The 19118-nt window shown below is 41.1% G+C and overlaps 3 protein-coding genes across 3 annotated transcripts in view; all 3 read right to left on the bottom strand.

Moving 5' to 3' along the window:
• ghra (growth hormone receptor a) overlaps positions 1-3075 on the bottom strand; it is a 32549-nt gene extending 29474 nt beyond the window's left edge. Inside the window, exon 1 of the mRNA XM_052068488.1 lies at positions 2756-3075. The gene's annotated coding sequence lies outside the window, so the exon portion shown is untranslated. The remainder of the gene's footprint in view (positions 1-2755) is intronic.
• A 6407-nt stretch (positions 3076-9482) lies between these two features.
• On the bottom strand, positions 9483-13323 carry fbxo4 (F-box protein 4). The gene is made up of 7 exons (XM_052068518.1): positions 13155-13323; positions 12017-12276; positions 11727-11947; positions 11309-11393; positions 11065-11237; positions 10512-10705; positions 9483-10363 (listed from the first exon to the last, which is right to left on the bottom strand). The coding sequence occupies exons 1-7, from the start codon at positions 13296-13298 to the stop codon at positions 10271-10273; spliced, it is 1170 nt and encodes a 389-aa protein (XP_051924478.1). The 5' UTR covers positions 13299-13323; the 3' UTR covers positions 9483-10270.
• A 135-nt stretch (positions 13324-13458) lies between these two features.
• Positions 13459-19018, bottom strand: rimoc1 (rab7a interacting mon1-ccz1 complex subunit 1). Its single transcript, XM_052068527.1, has 6 exons — positions 18840-19018; positions 17648-17757; positions 16928-17074; positions 16611-16742; positions 16055-16169; positions 13459-14448 (listed from the first exon to the last, which is right to left on the bottom strand). The coding sequence occupies exons 1-6, from the start codon at positions 18931-18933 to the stop codon at positions 14213-14215; spliced, it is 834 nt and encodes a 277-aa protein (XP_051924487.1). The 5' UTR covers positions 18934-19018; the 3' UTR covers positions 13459-14212.
• Between the last annotated feature and the right edge of the window lie 100 nt (positions 19019-19118).

Here is a 19118-nt window from a genome sequence, read left to right as displayed (position 1 = left end):
TTTGTCATGTGACAAGAACAACAACAAGCCTCCGCTTACATCTCCTACCTGGTGGACACTTAAACCAATCTGTCCATCCCTTTTCTATAATGCTTTGCTTATCATTATTAACATTACATTCACATTATTAACATTTATATATAGTATATATATACAGTACATATACATATATTATACACACACACATGTATGTATATCTATATATATATATATATATATATATATATATATATATAATTTCTTTTTTTAAAATAATGAACATTGAAAAAAAAACCAACACATTTTTGTCCCATTAAATTTTAACTGGGCAAACGAGCACACTATTTTCCTTTCTATAAACACTGGTGAGAATTTAGACAAATCCCTCCCCATAGGCATAGATTTTTGTCTAGAAGACAAAGGGATGTCAGAAGCACAGTAGCGATGTTCCCAGCAAAAACAACACACTTGAGTAAGCCTGGTTTGTTAAAAAGCGATCAGCAGGAACGGCAACTGTGTCAGGCTGTCAACATCCATCTGTGGTTGGGAGCTCCCTGATGTTTTTGTTTGAATTTTAAAACAGCCTATTGTCAAATATTAAAGAAAAACACAGTTAAATGTTTAAGTTGCTAAGATCCAAAATTGTGACAGCAATATTTTTCCCCTTTACTGCAAATTAATATCGGCTTCAAATATCAGCTATCAGTCTCCTTGGTGGCTAATACTCTGTATCCACCCTAGAAAAAAACCCACATTGGTCTTTCTCTTGAGAACATGCAAACTCAACACAGGAAGGCAGGGATTCAAACACCCAACCTCAGAACTGTTGGGCAAATGTACAAACCACCACAAACCCCCATTGTTACAAAGACATTTTAAACAAACAAAGCTGAGAGAAGCTTGAGAAAATTGGAAATACTTTTCTCTATACACTATATTTTTCTTTTACTTTAAATAAATCCAAAACACCATTCAACTAAGCATCCACTTGAAAAGAAACTAAAGTATGAATAATAATGCTATTATAAGACTTCCCTTGCAATCCACACTTTATTTCAAGACCTGCAGCCAGCACAATGGCACGATTAAGCATTAGAAGGAACAACAAAGAACGATAATAATCAACAATTATGGTAGCTTGGCAGCCAGCTAACTCAGTAGCTAAAGAAAACAGAATTTAGTTTGTGGACAGCTTCATTTCTCACCTTTCTAAATAATGGACAAATGCAAAGGAAAAGTGACAATCACTTGTAGATAATAGAGGAAGATAATACGACTAGTAATATTCAATAAGGCTGGCTAGAAGGCAATATAAAAAGCTAGCTTGAACTAGAAACACACACATGAAGCTACTTTATGACATTGTAAAATTTTCAATGAGCTCAATGAGACAATTGGCTATGTTAAAATAATATGTTTCCATGTTGTCTGACATATTAAAAGTTTTAATGAATCTGAAAAATATTGAGAATCATAATGACTTGGCCCCACCAAAACAGCACTAAAGGATACATATTTAGAAAAATAGGTATGGTATTGACATAACATGAACATTAACTGCGGATAAAAAAACAGAATACATTCACTAATTCCGAACATGAATTAACTGTGCGCCTACTTGAGAAAATAAAAATGGTCAATTTTGACTATTTTGGGGCCCGGTCCTCATTTTAACATTAGCATCAAGATTAATGGGCCCAAATATGCATCATGTGTTGCCATAACATCAACATATAACCTACCATACTTAAATGAACAGTTAGGAACCGAAAATACATTCATTCACTGAGAACATATCAACCACGTGCCTGCTTAATGATTTACCTCCAGAGACCCCTGACCCTTGGTTTGAACAAGTCTGGAGTCCGATATCAGAAGTCAGCTTCAACAATGAAAGGGAAACACACGTTGCCTCCCATCCAAGCACATGCAATGTATATCGCTACGCCATTTCCTCCATAAATTGAATCACACACCTTCAATTGTTATTGTATTTTTTTCTTGTTATAATCAATCTACCCAGGTAAGCTTAATAATGAATGCATTCTGTGCTCTACCTGAAATGCAAAATTCAAGTTTTAATATGGTGAGTGTGAGCGTGAGTGAGTATGCAGACCGTCTGTAAAGATAGAATAACTTTATGTAACAATTACAAAATCGAATGATGTAGAGTTAAAGAGATCCGCTTTTTAAATGTATTGGACCTTTGGATATACCGCATTGCAATCATCTTCATGTCTCTTTTTTATCATAACATCATCACCATAAAAGAAATGAAGTTAATTAGTGCAGCTGCTTGACAATGCACATTCGTGGACCCAATCAAAACTGACAAGTGACCCATTTTGCCCTCTCCCCCCGAACCTCAGTTGGGACAACTCAAAGTCCACAAATAGGCTTTGAAGAAGTAGGCTTTGTCGAGGGCAGAGGACAAAATAAAAGAGAAACGCATGTTGCTTTGCATCTCAACCAAAACAGCATGAAAGCCCATGCAGTATTACCTCGTTATTTCAAATAAATTCAATCACATCTTCGACTAATATTCGATTTTTTATAGTTATAATCAAGCTACACAGTTACGCAAATAGTTAAATACATTTTGTACGCTAATCGTGCAAAATTCAAGTTCGGAATGGGGATTGTCTGCGTGAATGACTGTTGCAGCCTACTTTCTTTAGGTTCGGCAAAGTTAACCCACACAGACAAAACTACGAAAAGAAAGTGACAAACACCGTGACAAAACCACAATACGCGCTATTAAAACAAAAGTGCTTACTTTACACGAAGCGTCACGCTGGAATCCTGCAAGGGCTAGATGGACTTTTTTTTCCCACGACAGGACAACTTGCTCATTTACACACACGCAATTCACTTCAAGTCTCCTTCGCTTGGTTCAAGTATGAGTCCCCTTTAACTTCCACTGGCTTGGTTCCATGCAGGAGAGACTGCTTCTGCTTCTTCAATTCCTTTCGGGAAAACCCACGCACAACTACGAGTCCACAAAATACACTCGACCACGTCCACGGGGCTCGGTGAGCCTCACATGGCAGTGAGGCGCCCCCATCCGACCAAAAGAAGTCCAGCCTCCTTCCGAAAACGAGCTGCCAACTCCAGCCGGAGGCCACCCTCGCCGAAATACATCCGCCTCTTAAAGCGCTGCGCACACACTCACGCAACTGCGAACTGTCGTTATAGCTTTACGTCGACGCTTCCAGTTAGTTTTCCAAAGACTTATTTGTGTCTCCTAAAGAAATAACATTTACACAGGCTAGCAAGGTAGCTATAGGTAGATGACGATAAATTTGCCGCAATAACAATTTCATATCTTCAAATGTTATACAGTAAAAAAAAGGATATCGTAGAAAACAGCTAGCTAGCATATCGTAGTAGAATAACTAGTCCTAGTCGGTCATGTCAATAATAGATTCTAATGTGAGCGGGTAACTTGTTCAATACATACATTATGTCTCAAATGTGATAAGTAGATTATACTATGTAGTATAATCAATCACGAATATCACTAGAATAAATCGTGATTTTAATATTTGATGCTAATGATGGTGTAAAAGTGGCAATGTGCTATATGGCCACATTAAGGCCCAATCACCCAGTTGGGTGTCAAGTGTTTCATTAAACAGAATTTTGCTCGTCTAAAACACAATTTCACATTTAATATGATGAAGTAAAAATGTATTTCAAGCAGGGAGTACTATACAGTACTGTATAATTATTATGAACCTACCTTGCTAGGTTGATAGAACAAACCGATATAGACATTTGTCCTCTTTTGAGGCTCACGTGGAACTTCCACACCAGTGACGCTGTCTGAGGCTCGCTTGGAATTTCAGCTGTCAATGCAAGAGCCAGTTCCCCCCGAACCAAGCCTCCCCCTGCTCTGATCCCCCTTCTAGACCCAAAAGCCATCAATTGATGTGGAAGGGCCCGCCTTGACACATGAGAGGGAAGCCGGCAGCTCAGTTGCTATTCACACTGAATTGCAAGATGTTTTTTTTTTCTTTGCCTGTGTGAACTTACTGTAGCTTACTGGATTTTAGTGATAAAAAAACTGTTGGCTCTGTAGAAAAAAATGTATGCCCTATAAAGAAATGTACTGTATATGTAATGGAATTCAGTGCTGAAGCATTTTCAATGATAATGCATCTTTCTGTATAATTAGGTGGTCTGTATAATCTGTTGTTATGGAGTAGGAATCCCTCTGATTCTGTGCCCCACTTGATCATGTGGTCTCATGTTGTATTAAATATGAGAAGGTAACAATCTAGGCCAGTGGACCTATGCGGGACAAGCCACACCCTCGGTGTGATTATGTGTATAGACGTCAACACTTAAACAGTAAAAGGAGAAATTAAATGTGACAAAATGAAGAAAAAAAACGTTGAGTTTCTTATTTAGGATTATTTTTCTGGTAGCTACTTACGGGTTCACAGGGACAGTGTAAGACATAGGTGTCAAACTCAGGTCCTGGACAGCCGCTGCCCTGCATGTTTTCCAAGTCTCCCTGTTGCAACACACTTGATTCAAATGAACAGGTTCAATGTGAGGCTTCTGCAGAGCTTGCTGATGATCTGATAATTTGAATCAGGTGTGTTGCAACAGGGAGACTTGGAAAACATGCAGGACAGCGGCCCTCCAGGACCTGAGTTTGACACCTATGTTGTAAGATATCGGAACTAATGTTTCAAATGTCATGACCTGACAAAATATAGAATTTTGTTTTCACCCAGGCTACATTAATGTTTTTTTTAATGTGAACAGCAATATAAAGATGAGCTGAACCATTGAAGAAAATGTTAACATATGCTGTCTTTAAAAAAACACACACACACAAAATAAATCCCGTACACTTTCCTTAATCAATGAAAATTATACCCTGAAAAAGACTACATATAAATTTTAAAAAATCACAGTTGAGAGTAAAATATGAATATTTAATACACTATAATATCCCGTATATATAGAGAGAAAGAGAGAGAGATACATACACACAAACACTCGGTAGTTTGTGCTGATGTTTCTTTCCTCTCATCTTGCTTGAGCCATAGTCCAGCAAATTACACCCCCCCACCCCACTCCCCACTCCCTCCCTCGAACAATGTTTGCTCCATCGGGTGTTTGTGTTCCAAGCATAATGGAAGAGTAGCCTTTGTGTCATCACCCTTCAAGTCCCCTGTAATGTATTTAGGGTGCTTTCACATCACAAGCGTGACACTTCCCAGTGATCTCGACGGCTGTGCTGCCAATTGGATTAGAGCCAGGTGTAGAGATGCCTGCAAGGGGGGGGGGGGAACGCACGAACGCATACATGCCTGCTCTGCCATCTATTTATGGACCTTCATTGTTATAAAATATATTCCAGCCCCCGAATATTCTCTAGTTTTGGACCATTAGTGGTAAACAAGCAGTGCTCTAAAATTGAAATTGTTTTTCTCCTGGTACTCCAGCTTCCTCTCACATTTCAAAAACATGCATGTTAGGTTCAATGGAAACTGAAAATTATCCAGAGGTGTGAATGTGAGTGGGAATTGTTGGTGGGTGATATGTGCTCTACAAATGGATAAAGATTTGAAAAAGTCAGATTTGATAGGCTCTAGATTAGCAAGGGGGAACTGGCCCCCCCAAGGGCCACATGATAAATTTAATGCCAGAAAGCTCTTTGCACTGGACAAAAAAATTACAGTATGTGGTTATTTTTGCGTTAATATTCTGGATCTTTCATACATTTTTATATACTTTGAGGAAATGGTACTATCTTGTATTATCAAAAATGAAATATATAATTAACACATATTTGATCCATACATAAAATAGCAATTACATGCATGTAAGCGCGTATGTCTAAAAACAGTGCCCCTCTGACAAAACCCCTTGCCCCATTCCAGCACTTCCCCTAAAATTAGTCTAAAACTGCCGCTGATGGAGATAATGGTTCCCTCTTCTCATAGGACCTAAAACCAAATCTATAAAATTATAAAATATAATAATAACCCTCTCTTATTGATTAATGTCAATGTCTTTGAGGATGATGGCGTAAAACTGTAACTCGTGTATCTTGAAGCATATGCCCCTGAACCATAATCGACGATTACAAACATTGGTCTGCATAAAGGTGACAGCAGGAGTGCAGCAAGGGCAAGTGGCGAGGAAATTAATGCCAATTGGCGAGATGGCACTAGGCGAGTAGGAACCGCACAGTGTCAGCATGAGAGACCCGCCATGTGCAAAACAAGACAATTAAGTGAGCGCCTTAACCGTAATCAGTGGAAGCGTCATGCAAATGATGTTTTTTTTCTTCTTCCACCTGCCAGTGACTGCTTTAATGCCAGTCGCTATCACAGAATACAAATCAGGGACTTAATATTGATGAAAAGCCTGTAAGTGAAAGGAGTGTGCAGTAAAGATGCTGTAGAGTAGGTAATGATGCAGTTAGAGAACTTGATGTTAAACGACTTCAGTCTTCCTTTGCTTTACTTTATCCATCTTATTCCTGAGTTTTGGATGTTTTTCATTTCCTTTTCTCAATGACGATAAGACCCCGTGGCATTTCTAAATATCTTGAGAAATTGTTGGCAGAAGAAATTGAGTCTATGGCTTTAGAAGCGATGTTGACTCATTTGAGCATGCACCCCTGACGAGGAGACAATGTTGTCATCATCGATAAGGTTCCCAGCGCCTACCTGGGGATGAACACGTGATTAGGCTGAAAATCTTACTTTGGAAAGACCGCCTCAACGTCCGCGTGTTCCGTTCAATTTGTGGTTAAAAAGCAAAAGCCTATGGAACAATACGCACATCTAACTTTGTGAATGTTCACCGGGTGTCACTTCAAGATTGAGAACAGTCTCACAAGAACATCCGGGTTGATTTTTTATGTGTATAGCAGACACAACAATTCGGTATTAGTCAGGCGACAACATGTAAAGTTTTTACCTTTCTCTTAACTCATTCACTCCCAGTGACGTTTTTAAATGTCTTTTCAGACTTGGTCTAGAATTGGCTGGTACTGAATGAGTCAAAACAGTCGTGAAAGCGTCAGTAATAATATTTTCAGAACAGACGTCATAAATTGTTAAATGAGTCAATATTTTTATCTTCATTAATCTTGTTGCTATTATTAAGTACCAGGATTTCCTTAGTTTTTTTGGACCACACATCTAATGGTTGCCATGCACTGGGAGGGTTGATAAGATTAAGGATTCGGCTTGTCAGAACAACATGCACACAGACACACACAGCGTGGTGATTGACGAAATAAAAACAAGGGACACATGTCACTGTGTTCTGTGGGACTCCAGCACGCCCGCGACCATCTTTCGCCCACGTGTTTGCGTGTCAGATGTGCGGCACATTCGTGTGACGTCAAAAAGTCTGTTCTCGACGCTATTTTTGGCTATCGTGGACAATTCGTACCGACTGGACCGCCCTGAAATACAGTACTGATGGCAACTTCCTGACGGACTCACCGGACTGACGATGCCCACTTCAGTCTGTTACTGTCATAGGAATGGACACCCGCAACCAGTTAACATGTAAACAAATCGCCTGTTCTGATTCAAACCAGAAGTCGCTCCCACAGTTCACTCAAAGGTTCATGGGAAATAAGGTGGCTTATTGCACAATGTAAAATTTGGATGGGCAGCTTTGGATCTTTATTTTGTACAACGGATGCAAAGCAGGCCTCTCCAAGTATCATTTCCCCGTGTGATCAGGCCCGTGGATGTCTGGGGCCACTTAAAAAAGTTAAACTCATTAAAAACATTTGCTCAGATGACGGGTAACAAAAGGTCCTTTTGCTTAAAAAAAACTACATGTGAGCCAACAGGCTGTGCAACATTTCCCAAATTTTTCCTACAGTTGCAGCCTCAAGTTAATGAACAAATACAGCAGAGCTTGAACCAAGCAGGCCTGCAAAACCTCTGCACTCATGTCGTTTCAGTGCCATCAAGGTCAAAGGGTGCGCTAAAGGATTCAGACCCAACATTCTCAACACAATTATTTCCAAGAGGCTGCTTCCCAGTGTCTCTAAACGCATTGGACATGAATGCTTTGTGTCTGTAAAGCGGCTGAGGTCAGGTTAACTGTGGTTCCATCATCATGACATCATACCCTTGAGGCCTCTGTTTTGTTTGGAGAAGACAAGAGGCGTTGGAGGTCTGTTGCGTGAACACTCATTCTTCCAACATGTTACAAGGCTCCACACACACGCTGTGTACTAGGCAAGTACACCCAAGCAAGTATAGCCTCCAAACCTCTCCACCCAATGCATGATCAGATATGCTGGTTGACCATTTAGGCCCACTTTCAAGCAGATCACACAATTTTAAGCACTATCATACAAAAGTGCTATCAAGCAGGAACACCCACATCCCCCATGTACGATTAACCCATTGTCATTTCAAGCCAAATGGTAAGCAGAGCTGCAATGAATTTTGTGACAGATAGCAGCACATACTTGATTGCTTGGTTAAATTGTTGAAACTGGTGTCAGTGGGTAGTCATTTATGTGTGGTGATTGGTCCATGCATGTACACACAGAGTCATGTATGAAGTGCTGCCTTGATCAATGAAAATTATTTTATTGTCTTTATGGGTGGTCGGTAATAAAATCTGTACTCATCGTTGGTCCAGCATTGTGTAGGGTGTACAATCATTTACTTACTTACTGAGGCAGGTTGTAAAAAAGGGCCGATTTCAGCCGGACATGAAATTGGGTGTGTGTGTCAAGCATGCTACATTTCCTGATGCTTGGGGTATTTTGCCTAAAGCATGTCACAACATGTACAGGTAGTTAACCGGGGAACTATTTAAAATACGGTACATATGTTTCTTTGCGGTAAAAAGTATGATGCAACATTAACTGCTACACAAATTTAAAGTGAGGTTAACCACTCCACAATAAAACGAAAATAAAGCTACCAGGACTCACCCTTTCAAAACACCTGACAGGTGCTCAAAAATTCATCTCTCCTTTTATTAATTAAAATTGTATCTGTGTTTTTATTGTTCTTGGTTTTACTGTTTGGTGCTTTCTACCGTCTTTATTACTGATTTGTTTTCCTGTTTATTGTATAAATTGCTCCATGTACAGCACTTTGTATGCAGCGTTGGCTGTTTGAAATTGCTCTATAAATACAGTTGAGTTGAGTTGCATTGATTCTACGGTGTCCTTGAGTGTTTTGAAAGGCGCTTAGAAATAAAATGTATTATTATTATCAAGGACTTTTTTTTTAATTGGTAGGCCTCAAAGATAATTTCAGTGTGAGTCACTAGCCAGGATGCTTCTAGCGGTATACTGTTTACTTTGGCATATTTGATCAAATTTAAATTAATTAATTGTATTGCTCATTTTGGACTGAGCAGCCAGATCCTTTCCTGTGGTGCAGTAAGTTCAATTTCCCAACTACCATTCCATTTTACTCTTTGCCATCGCTACTGTAGTACCATACTACTGTGACTAAAGTAAAATCAAACCACACTTGGACAGATTCACATTGTGCCGACCTTTAATGCGGTACCGAATTAGGTGTTGAGGTGTTCGACTTCCAAGGTTCCACGATAGCTTTACCACAAGATTATTTGGTAAGGGAGTCCCCCCCCCCCCACACACAGGGGTTGCCTCCCCCACATCCCTTGAAAATTCATTTTGGGGAAAAACAAAGCACAAGTCATGCGGCCTTAATGCCCCTAAATTGCATCAATCGGCACACTATTACCAAACCTGCACGTCAATAAAAATGATTATGGAGGCTTTGGAACATTTTGATAGGTAGATTGGTACTTTTAACAGATTTTTTGCAGTCACCTAGGAAACCAGAACAAAAGAGGATAAGGGAGGCACATTATCTTGTCAGGACTGGCAAAATCATTGTGAACTGTAAACGCAGAGAGGGCTAACCTATGAAGCATCAGCACACAAACAGCACACAGTAAAAGCATGCATGATGTGCTGCATTTATTCAGAATTTACCACAAACGCGAAAGACAAAGGTGGCACGGTGAGAAACTGGTTAGCACGTCCGTCTCACAGTGCAGAGGTGCAGGGTTCAATTCTGGCGCCGCCCTTCCTGTGTGGAGCTTGCATGTTCTCCCCGTGCCTGCGGGGGTTTTCTCCAAGTACTCCAGTTTCCTCTTTTTTCAGCTTTTTGCTTTGTTTGTATTGATTTTATTTTATTTTCTCTTTTGTGTTGCTGTGCTTTAGAAAGGAAACACAATTCCTTTTAAAATAGAAGGATTTTCGTGATTAGCGTGTGTGTCCATGTGTTACTGTGTTACCCTAGCCATCATAGACTTTGACACCCGAGGATCTCAGCAACCAAGAAATACCATCCAGAAGACCCGACAGGGATTCTGCAACTGTGTCCTGCACCTGGTTCAAAACAGACAAAGACAGGATGCACCAGAGCACTTCGAAAGAAACCAGGAAGCACATGAGAATTTTGTCCAGAGCGGGTATTGAATCCACTTGATGAGCAACAGCCCCACCATTCAGTCATTTATTAAATTACAATAATTACCATCCAGGGATTAGGTAACTGAGGCAGGTTGAGTCTCTTTGCCATGTCAATACAGGATGTTCGACGCCAAGTTTGCATTCTAGTGGTCCCGACTGCTTCACTTTCCTCTCTGGAAACGCACGAGAGCACCAGCAAGGGTTTGGAAGCGGAGCACAGCAGAGCACTGATTTGAGCCCCCTCAAACTCTCCTTCACCTGTTTAATAAGTGAAAATCATTGCACTTTACAGAAAAGGATATACAATGAGTTCATGTAATTCCACCAGAAATTGTGTTTGAATGCTGAATAAATTCTAAGTTAATTTAGAAACAATCACACTGGATGACAATTTAGAGTGTTCCATTAAGCTGACATTCAGGTTTTTCGAATGTGGGAGGAAACTAGAGTACCCGTGTAGAAAACCGACACAGGCACGGGGAGAACAAGTCCACAAAGGAAGGCCGGAATCGAACCCTACATTTCTGCAATGTGAGGCTGACGTGCTAACCAGTCAGGGATGGCCTGCTTTGCATTATTCGCAATTGCATTATTAAACCCAATTATTTGTCTCTCACCTCTCCCCAGTTCGGCGTTCGCCACATAGATAACCCCTTCCACGACCTGGCACACCTGCTGCACTTGAGGGGCCGGCCTGTAGATCGGATGGCCCGAGTCATTGCTTCCTACCAGAGTGAATAGTTTACCACTCATATACTGCTTCTGTAGTTTGGCGCGGTCCCTCTCTGCTCTGCACACAAACAGCTCCATAACACAATCACCATTTTACAGTACATACTATTCAAGGTACGGAACACTTACTTGTTAGTCGAATAAAGTGTAAAGATGTTGAACTTGTGCTGGTTGTTGAACATATAAGTGATGCCAGAGCCGATCACTGAAGGTCCTGGAGGATTAGAAAGTGATTTTTTTTAGTTGAGGAAAAGCGGGATGACATTGAAAAAAGCCAAGACTGCCACCTTTTGGTGGACAAAGCACAAAGCAAGCACAGAGCCAGGCCTTGCATCGTGCACTCTTTGTTATGTTGTTACAGGATTAATCCAGTACAGTACATTTGTTTATTACAGTTCAGTAGTATTTAACTTTTTAGTACAATACTACTGCAGGCCCAGATGTCACACTGAGCAAGTCAATTTGTGGGTTAACGGAGACAACTGATTGGATTCATACTCTGAAAAATGAACAGAAGTGAAGAAATGAGTCTGGTGTGTGTGTGTACCATTGATCTGACTGCTCGGAATGACGGTCATTGGTAGGGTATCAGAGGCGTGTATCAGCCTGGTGACTAGAGAGATATCCAGTTGCTCCATGCCGGGCCCGAACATGACATAACGCGGTTCGGCTGAGGGCACAAGAGACTGCAGAAAGGATGTCAATACTCGGTACCGTGGCCACGAAGGAAGCCATCTTTGTCTGCATGAAGGGCATGCTTTCAGATACCTGCAGGGAACACAAGAGTCAATGAATTCTCTTAAAATGAAAGTATCAGTATATTGCAAAGTCACCCACTCTGCCTTGTAGTCGACTTTGGATTCTGTCCTCTCGTAATCGTCCTGTTCGGCATCATCACTGATGATCGGACCTTCTGGAGCCTCCAGTTGCGGCATCGTTACGTGATCAATGGAGGTCCAAGATGGCATGTCTCTGAGAAGAAAAAACTTCCACAGCAACGGGTCTTGAACCAAGGCCCTCCAGTAGCGGCTGGTTGCTCCCAGGCGACAGATGTCCACAGACGACAATAAGGTCATGATGTGGAACTGCACGTCCACCTTTATAATGGACTATGGTTAGTGTCCTCATTTATATAATTTGGGAACTCCATCTATCAATTTTTGATAGTGTTTGTCCTCATTAGGTTATGTTTGAGCTGGATCCTATCCCAGCCGACTTTTGGAGAGACACACAGTAAAAAATGTGGGGACCACACAAACATTATTCTTTGATGGCCGGTAGGGGGTTGCAATATATCATCCACGAGTTTGAGACCATGTGGTAGGGTAGTGTTAATTTGTTTATTTTTTGTTTTGTTATGTTTATAGTTGCTGTTAAGTTTCTCATTATTTTATGTTTTTGTTAAATGTTTTCATTTCCAATTGTGTTGATATTTGTAGTTGGTTTTTGACTTGCTGTTTAGTTACATGGTTTTGCTTTTTAATTTGCACTTGTTTAGTTTTTGCCTTTATTTTTTGTGTTGTGTAGTTTGTTTTAGTGATATTGATTTGTTGTATTTATTTTTTGTACTTTTGCACTTTCCGTTTCAGGTTTCATTCCGATATATGTGAAGCCAGCACCATATAATGGCCTTGCAAAACTTACTCTGTATTATGACATGTTGTATTGTTTTCTGGTCAACAATAACATTTCCTGACTCATGCGTTCCTATTTTGAAAAGTGGACTGTTTTATCCGTGTCCAAATACAGTATAATTCTTGATTTTATTGTTTTGTCTCTCGTGCTGTTCAACTCACCTGTCTCAATTTTCTTCATCAGGGGAACCGCCTTCCATTTATTTGGACATTTTCTAACCACTTTGTACTTTTAAGATAATTGTAAATACAGTACTGATTCCCCTAAATGGACAATTTTTTTACATGTGGATCAGGAACTTGTCACACAAGAGAAACTTTTCAGACCAGTCAAGACTCACAGGTAAACAATCCAAAAAGCCGGGTTCTTCCTCTTCGTGATCCAAATCGATGTCTTTCACACCGGAAGGCCAATAAATCTCTTTTAAGCGCCGTAGGCTTCGAATGACGACTGATTCGCTCTGTAAATTAATCTTCCCTGCCATGACTTGTTGACACTTCGGGTTTATATGGCGATAGTGTAAAAATCACGGCGTTCCACAAATGTGACGTGCCACTTTTGACTCACTTCCTGTCGATGGCAGCAGCGGTGCGATGTGGGAATCGTAGTCACAATCGTTCAGCTCCACGCACACAAGACGCATATTAAAACAACACGGGCTTTGTCACCAAGGACATAAAAAAACAGAAAATTGAATCCGAAACAGCACGTTCTCTATTAAAAGCTAAACAATGAAATGTAATTAAATGTTGAAAATTTTGCAATAAAAGGGAAATACAAGTAATGGATTATGAATAAATCTGAGCGCACTTTCTGGAAAAAACTCATTTGCTTTGTGTGTATTTTATACACATTTACAAACTTGTGTATAGAGTATAAACAGATGTCAAATATTAAAAGCATACCAAAATGGCAACTTAAGAATAAATAAAAATGTTACTGTGCAATGTTTCTTTTCAGGCTGTTATGAAATAAACAATTCTTAAAAAAACGAAAAAATTTTACTAAGAATCTTTTATATTAATGTTATTATAACACATTCTTAGGGCAAAACAAGTGCCCTAGTCAACAGTCTAGAATGAAGAGAACTGCTTTCTTTGTTCCAGCAGAATGGGTAAAAAAAAAAAAAAAAGAAAACAAATAATTGTCAGGTTCAACCACCTGTCTTATGCCATTTGACTGGATCATGTGGTGTGGAGTGAGGTCTAGCTGACCTTTGGCCTTTGCCCAAATACATTTTTCTCCCCATGCCTTAACCTTCCATTACACACGCTCTCACCTGGTGGGTTCTTTCCCCCCATTTTTAAAAATTTAATTTCGGGATTGAAAAAAAAAAACATTGAATACTGATGTCATATCTGTGTCCGGGGATGACCTGGACACTGAGGCGGCTGAGCTTCACTGTAAAACACTGAGGATCTCCTTGGCGTTCTCCGTATTCCAGCCCTGGCCCTGGAGAGGGCCCTCGCAGGCAAGCACGTACTTGTTGAGGATCTGCGTGCCAATGTCCCTAAACTGGAGGCGGTCTTCTTTACAATCCACCGTGTCGCCGCTGTAGTCTTCATACTTTACGGCCCAGAAGCACATTTCTCCAATGTACATCATGGTCAGCAGGTGCGTGTCTGAGAAAATACCTTCGGAAACAAGGGATATGTTGTGATCACATTCTTTATGTGATGTAAAAATCAGTGGTGGCAACCAGTTCAGGGTTGCCACCGCCTGCTGCCCCAAGACAGCTCGGAGAAGCTCGAGCATGCCCGCAACCCTCATGGGGAGAAGCGGTTTGGTTAATGATGGATGGAGACCGACATTTTAGAGTCAACTTTCATTTTACATTTACCGTATTTTCACGACTATAAGGCGCCATTAAAAGTCTTAAATTTTCTCCAAAATGGACAGGACGCCTTATGGTGCGGAGCGTCCTTTATATGCGCTGAGTTCCAAAATCTGACTGACAGCCGACACGCTGTTTATATAGAGAAAAGGCGGAAGTGACTGTGAAAGAAGTCGGCCAATCAGGGAAGGGTGGGCGTGTATATATACATATATGGAGAGGGAGAGAGAGAGAGAGAGGGAGAGAGAGGACAGACAAGCTAGTCCGCCAATGGTGAAGGGTGGGCGTGTAAGTGGACGCCTCAAGCCAGTACCAACACTTGTATAGCGTGTGGCAATGTGCATTGTTGCAAAACAACTCCGGTTTTGGTTTCTAAGAACCCCTGAAAATAAATTCGACAAAAAGACACACCTACGAAGCTCAGTTCAAACTTAAAGCCACCGGTTATGCTTTTGGCATGCGTGCCCATCTCACAGCAGCGGTGAAAAAACAAGTCAAGCAAATGAACTCTGAGCTTGCCGTTATTCCCGGAGGCTTGACTAAAGAACTCCAACCCCTGGACATTGGCATCAACCGGGCGTTCAAAGTAAAGTTGCAAACGGCATGGGAACAATGGATGATCGGTGGCAAACACAACTTTACAAAGAGTGAGAGGCAGCGCTTGGCGAGTTACGCCACAATTCGCAACAACGAGAGGGAAGGCGGCGTTTTTGATGGATTACGGTACTTGCACAATTGTTCAATTCTTTCTACACACACGCGCTGCCACCATGTTTCTCTCTGTTCTTTACTTTCAAATGTGGGAAAGCTTCACGAGGGAAATGTTGACTTTGCTGTTGCTACTCTTTCCGCTCGGCAATGCGTAGCAACTCACACTAGCATGTGATGCATTCAATGACAACTGAGATGTGCAGTCCTCTGCTTCTGATACAGAGGATGAGGACTTTGATGGATTTCTGGGTTATGATTGATCGAAAAACGTGAGAACATTGTACGATGGCTAAATAAAATACACCCGAACTCAGTTCTGCTTTCGTTGCCTTTTTAAAAACGTGTTTTTATCTTATCTGTATGTCTTGGCATGCTACCGTATGCTTCAAGCTAACGTGTTAGAGTGCGCGCATGCATGCCGTATGTTTAAGCTGGCGTATGTTTTACCACTGTAAAACTGCGGCTATTCGTACGATGCGTCCTGTGTATGTGTAAAATACAGAAATGTCACGCATTAATGAGACTGCGGCCATTAGTACGATGCGTCGAATAGTCGTGAAAATACGGTAATTAAGTGAAGGAGTCGAATCAGTACCTCTACAAGTGTCTTTTTGCATACGTATTTATGGAATATGAATGACAGAGACCGAGTACATTTTTCATCTCTGCAAAATATGGATGGAAAAAAAAATTACCTTCAGATAGGAAGCCTGCGGTTGCAGTGTCATGGAGGACCACCCCATCATTGAGCTTCACTGAATTCCTCACCTGCAGCATCCGCATTAGGTAGCGCACCCCTTCCTGAATACACTGCAGGAACGCATCAGGGTGACATGAAGCATACAGACAAGCTAGCTTGCATTCAGGCTTGTAAAATAACAAAATTCCACAAATAGTAGCCTCCGCTGTCATATTTGATGTGCTCCTATGAAGTATTGTGTTTTGTCATCTTGCATAAAATGCCCTTCCCTTAAGGCAGGTACGCGCACACAATTATTATATTGCCCGATCTTTAAAATGCGGAAGGTACATGACAAGGACAAAACGTGCACGTGTCTCAGAGTGCGGACTGAGATGACCAACGGAGCTCATCACACAGAGATCCATACCAACAAAACTAACCCCATCTCCACCTACAACCGCGGGTCTCCTCCCCAAAACCAAGACTGTTGTACAACCAAATCTGACCGGTGAGAGGCAGCATGTTTTATTACTCTTTAGTACTCGTCTGTAGCTTTCACCGTAGGGTACCTTCAGGAATGTCTCCTTGTTTTCCTTGATCCATTGCTTCCGTTGATGAAGGGTGTGGCAGTACATGTAGAGCAGCGCACCACGTCTCCAATAGAGGCATTCTAACAGCTCCAGGCCCAAAACAGTTTGCACCTGACAGACCAAATAACAATGTCACATTGTCACAGTCAACGTAGGCCACATAATTCACTTCGAATACGGTATTCAAAAGGCACATCATTGGTGGACTTTGTCACTCTCCTCTGGTTCAATGTCACTACAAGCCATGCTATACAAAAAGAAAAGATGCATTTCACACACAGGGGAACCAACCACACCTCTTGAGATGGTGCTAGTCTCCCCACCAGAACTTCCGGCTCAGTCAGATCTTGCAGGAGCTGCTGGATTTTGAAAGGTGAACAGTCCTCTGGAAACTCTTGATCCACCAGTTTGTTCTCTTCGTAAAATGTGATATCTAGGATCACCTTCCATGCACAAAAAAATGTCATGTTAATTTTTTTTATCTATTTTTTACTACAGCTGCATTTCACTCTGTGGGGGCTCCTCTCAGTTCAAAGTTACCAACATCACCCAATGAAGTTTTTTGGTTAAACTGACTCTACGATGTGTCAACTTTACAAATTTGCAACGACCATGAGAACTTGATGAATCAACAATCACTTGCTTTTGCATTAACAATGTGTAGACCTCCTAGATAGCAACAGGTGAGGAGTGTAGTGTGACCGCGCAGCCAAGTAGCAGCAGTGCCTCAAGTGTGTGGAAATGTTTTCTGAACAATGAGACCGATAGTAGGCAAGTCTGTCCTCTACTATCATAAAAAGCACACGTCTTGTGCATGATTATGTGAAAAGGCTCCCGCTAAAACATTGATAAATCGACACTTTCCCAAGTCACTCATAATGGAATAACTCTGCACAAAAATGGCAATTCCTAAACGGTAAAACAATTTAATCATAGCTCAAGTGTACACTTCGATCACATCCTAAACTGAGGATTCCCTGTACAAGAAGTATGGCATGTTTGATGCAATGAAGTACCTGTGTATAATCCTGAAGCAACTTGGAAAGGCTGCTGCTTTCCCCTCCTTGTCGGTAATAGCTTTTCAACTTGTCCAGTATGACAGATGCATTTTGTAAATAGTCATCATCTGTGGAAAAACGTGAAAGTAAAACATTACTCATTGCAGATGCTTCACTACTGGTCACTGGCAGTAGTGAAAAATCAGCAATCCATTTTGAGGAGTGCTGTCATCCATCATAGGGGTTGAGGGTGAGATGGCACCGATCCCAGCTGACCTCTGGAGAGGAGTGTAGGCCACAAAAAGGCAGACGGCATCCACACCTTTAGGCAATATGGATTCTTCAATTAACCTAACATGCATGTTTTCGGGATGTGGGAGGATGGACCTGTAAAACAGTCTAACCTTTGACCTCCACACTTTGAAGCAGCTCTGGGAAACACCGTCTACCGTGCTGTTATTTGTATTTACATATTTTGAACTTTACCACAGGATACAATAGACGAATAAATGTGAAAAGAACTTAATCACTGTAAAAACAGACACCATATGACCAAAGTTCATTTATTTATTTATAGCTTATTGGTTGTGAAAACAGTTCAAGACCATAAGATCTCAAATACACCCCGACGGCGAATTGTCTTGATCGCGCATGTTTTTTGGAAACGGACATGTTTTTGAAATGTGCGAAGGAGAATGGGGGTCTGAGACACGATTCGAACCCAGAACCTTACAACTGCGAGGCATACGTGCAAACAATTTCTTCTTTTAGAATGTTGTAGTGAAAACCATTCGATGTGGAATGACTAAAAACCGAACCAAACAGACATCGGCAGTCGAAAAGTTGGCTGCGAAAAAATAAAGGCAGCCAAGTCACCACGTTTCGAACGTAAATTGTCACATTTTAGCCTTAAGCCAAGGTCGCTAGCCAAATGTTTGCATCTTAATGTTGACATTCAGAAACAATCAACGGGTTGAGGAACCGCTTTATAATAGTTTGATATTATTGTCCGGTATGCATACATTTAACGCTGACTGTTAGTAGGTGATCAAAAGTTTTAAACGTTCCAACGGTGCAGCTGCTGTGGTTGCATCGCACGATAACGCTAACAACAGCTAGCTCGTTAGCCGGCTAATAACGAAGCACGGCAGCCAGGCAACGCCAACAGAGAGCAAGAATTATATTATTGCCAAAACGTTTGCAACGTTACCTTGCTTCTCAGCTTTGAGAGCGGAACACTTAGCGTCAAACTCAAATATTCTTCTCTCCAAGTCGAGGCCTTGTCGCCTGTAGTCGTCGGCCATGACTAAAACTACTTGTCACGTGAGGGTAGGTCACGTGTCCAAGCAATGTGACGACGTTTTGCTTATATTAGTGTTATTATATGATTCTAATATAACACTGTTTCCGAACGGATAGTGAGGTACATATGAAAAATGCATTAGTAAGAATTTATAGTAATCGGAATAAGAATGCTAGCACGATGAAT

The sequence above is a fragment of the Hippocampus zosterae genome, chromosome 6 (assembly GCF_025434085.1).
Source record: "Hippocampus zosterae strain Florida chromosome 6, ASM2543408v3, whole genome shotgun sequence".
Taxonomy (NCBI): Eukaryota; Metazoa; Chordata; class Actinopteri; order Syngnathiformes; family Syngnathidae; genus Hippocampus; species Hippocampus zosterae.
The sequence above is the reverse complement of the archived record's forward strand: the minus strand, read 5'-3'. Positions and strand labels throughout refer to the sequence as shown.

Bases quoted from the DNA above. Each gene is read 5' to 3' on its own strand.
- rimoc1 (XM_052068527.1), bottom strand. From the start codon at position 18,933: ATGGCCGACGACTACAGGCGACAAGGCCTCGACTTGGAGAGAAGAATA. The intron at 16,743-16,927 runs GTGTGGTTGGTT...TTGGTCTGTCAG, and splicing joins GACTAGCACCATCTCAAGAG to GTGCAAACTGTTTTGGGCCT. The intron at 16,170-16,610 runs GTACCCTACGGT...GCGTTCCTGCAG, and splicing joins ACAAGGAGACATTCCTGAAG to TGTATTCAGGAAGGGGTGCG.
- fbxo4 (XM_052068518.1), bottom strand. From the start codon at position 13,298: ATGGCAGGGAAGATTAATTTACAGAGCGAATCAGTCGTCATTCGAAGC. The intron at 11,948-12,016 runs GTGGGTGACTTT...TGTTCCCTGCAG, and splicing joins AAAGTCGACTACAAGGCAGA to GTATCTGAAAGCATGCCCTT. The intron at 10,706-11,064 runs GTGAGAGACAAA...CTTATTAAACAG, and splicing joins GAACGCCGAACTGGGGAGAG to GTGAAGGAGAGTTTGAGGGG.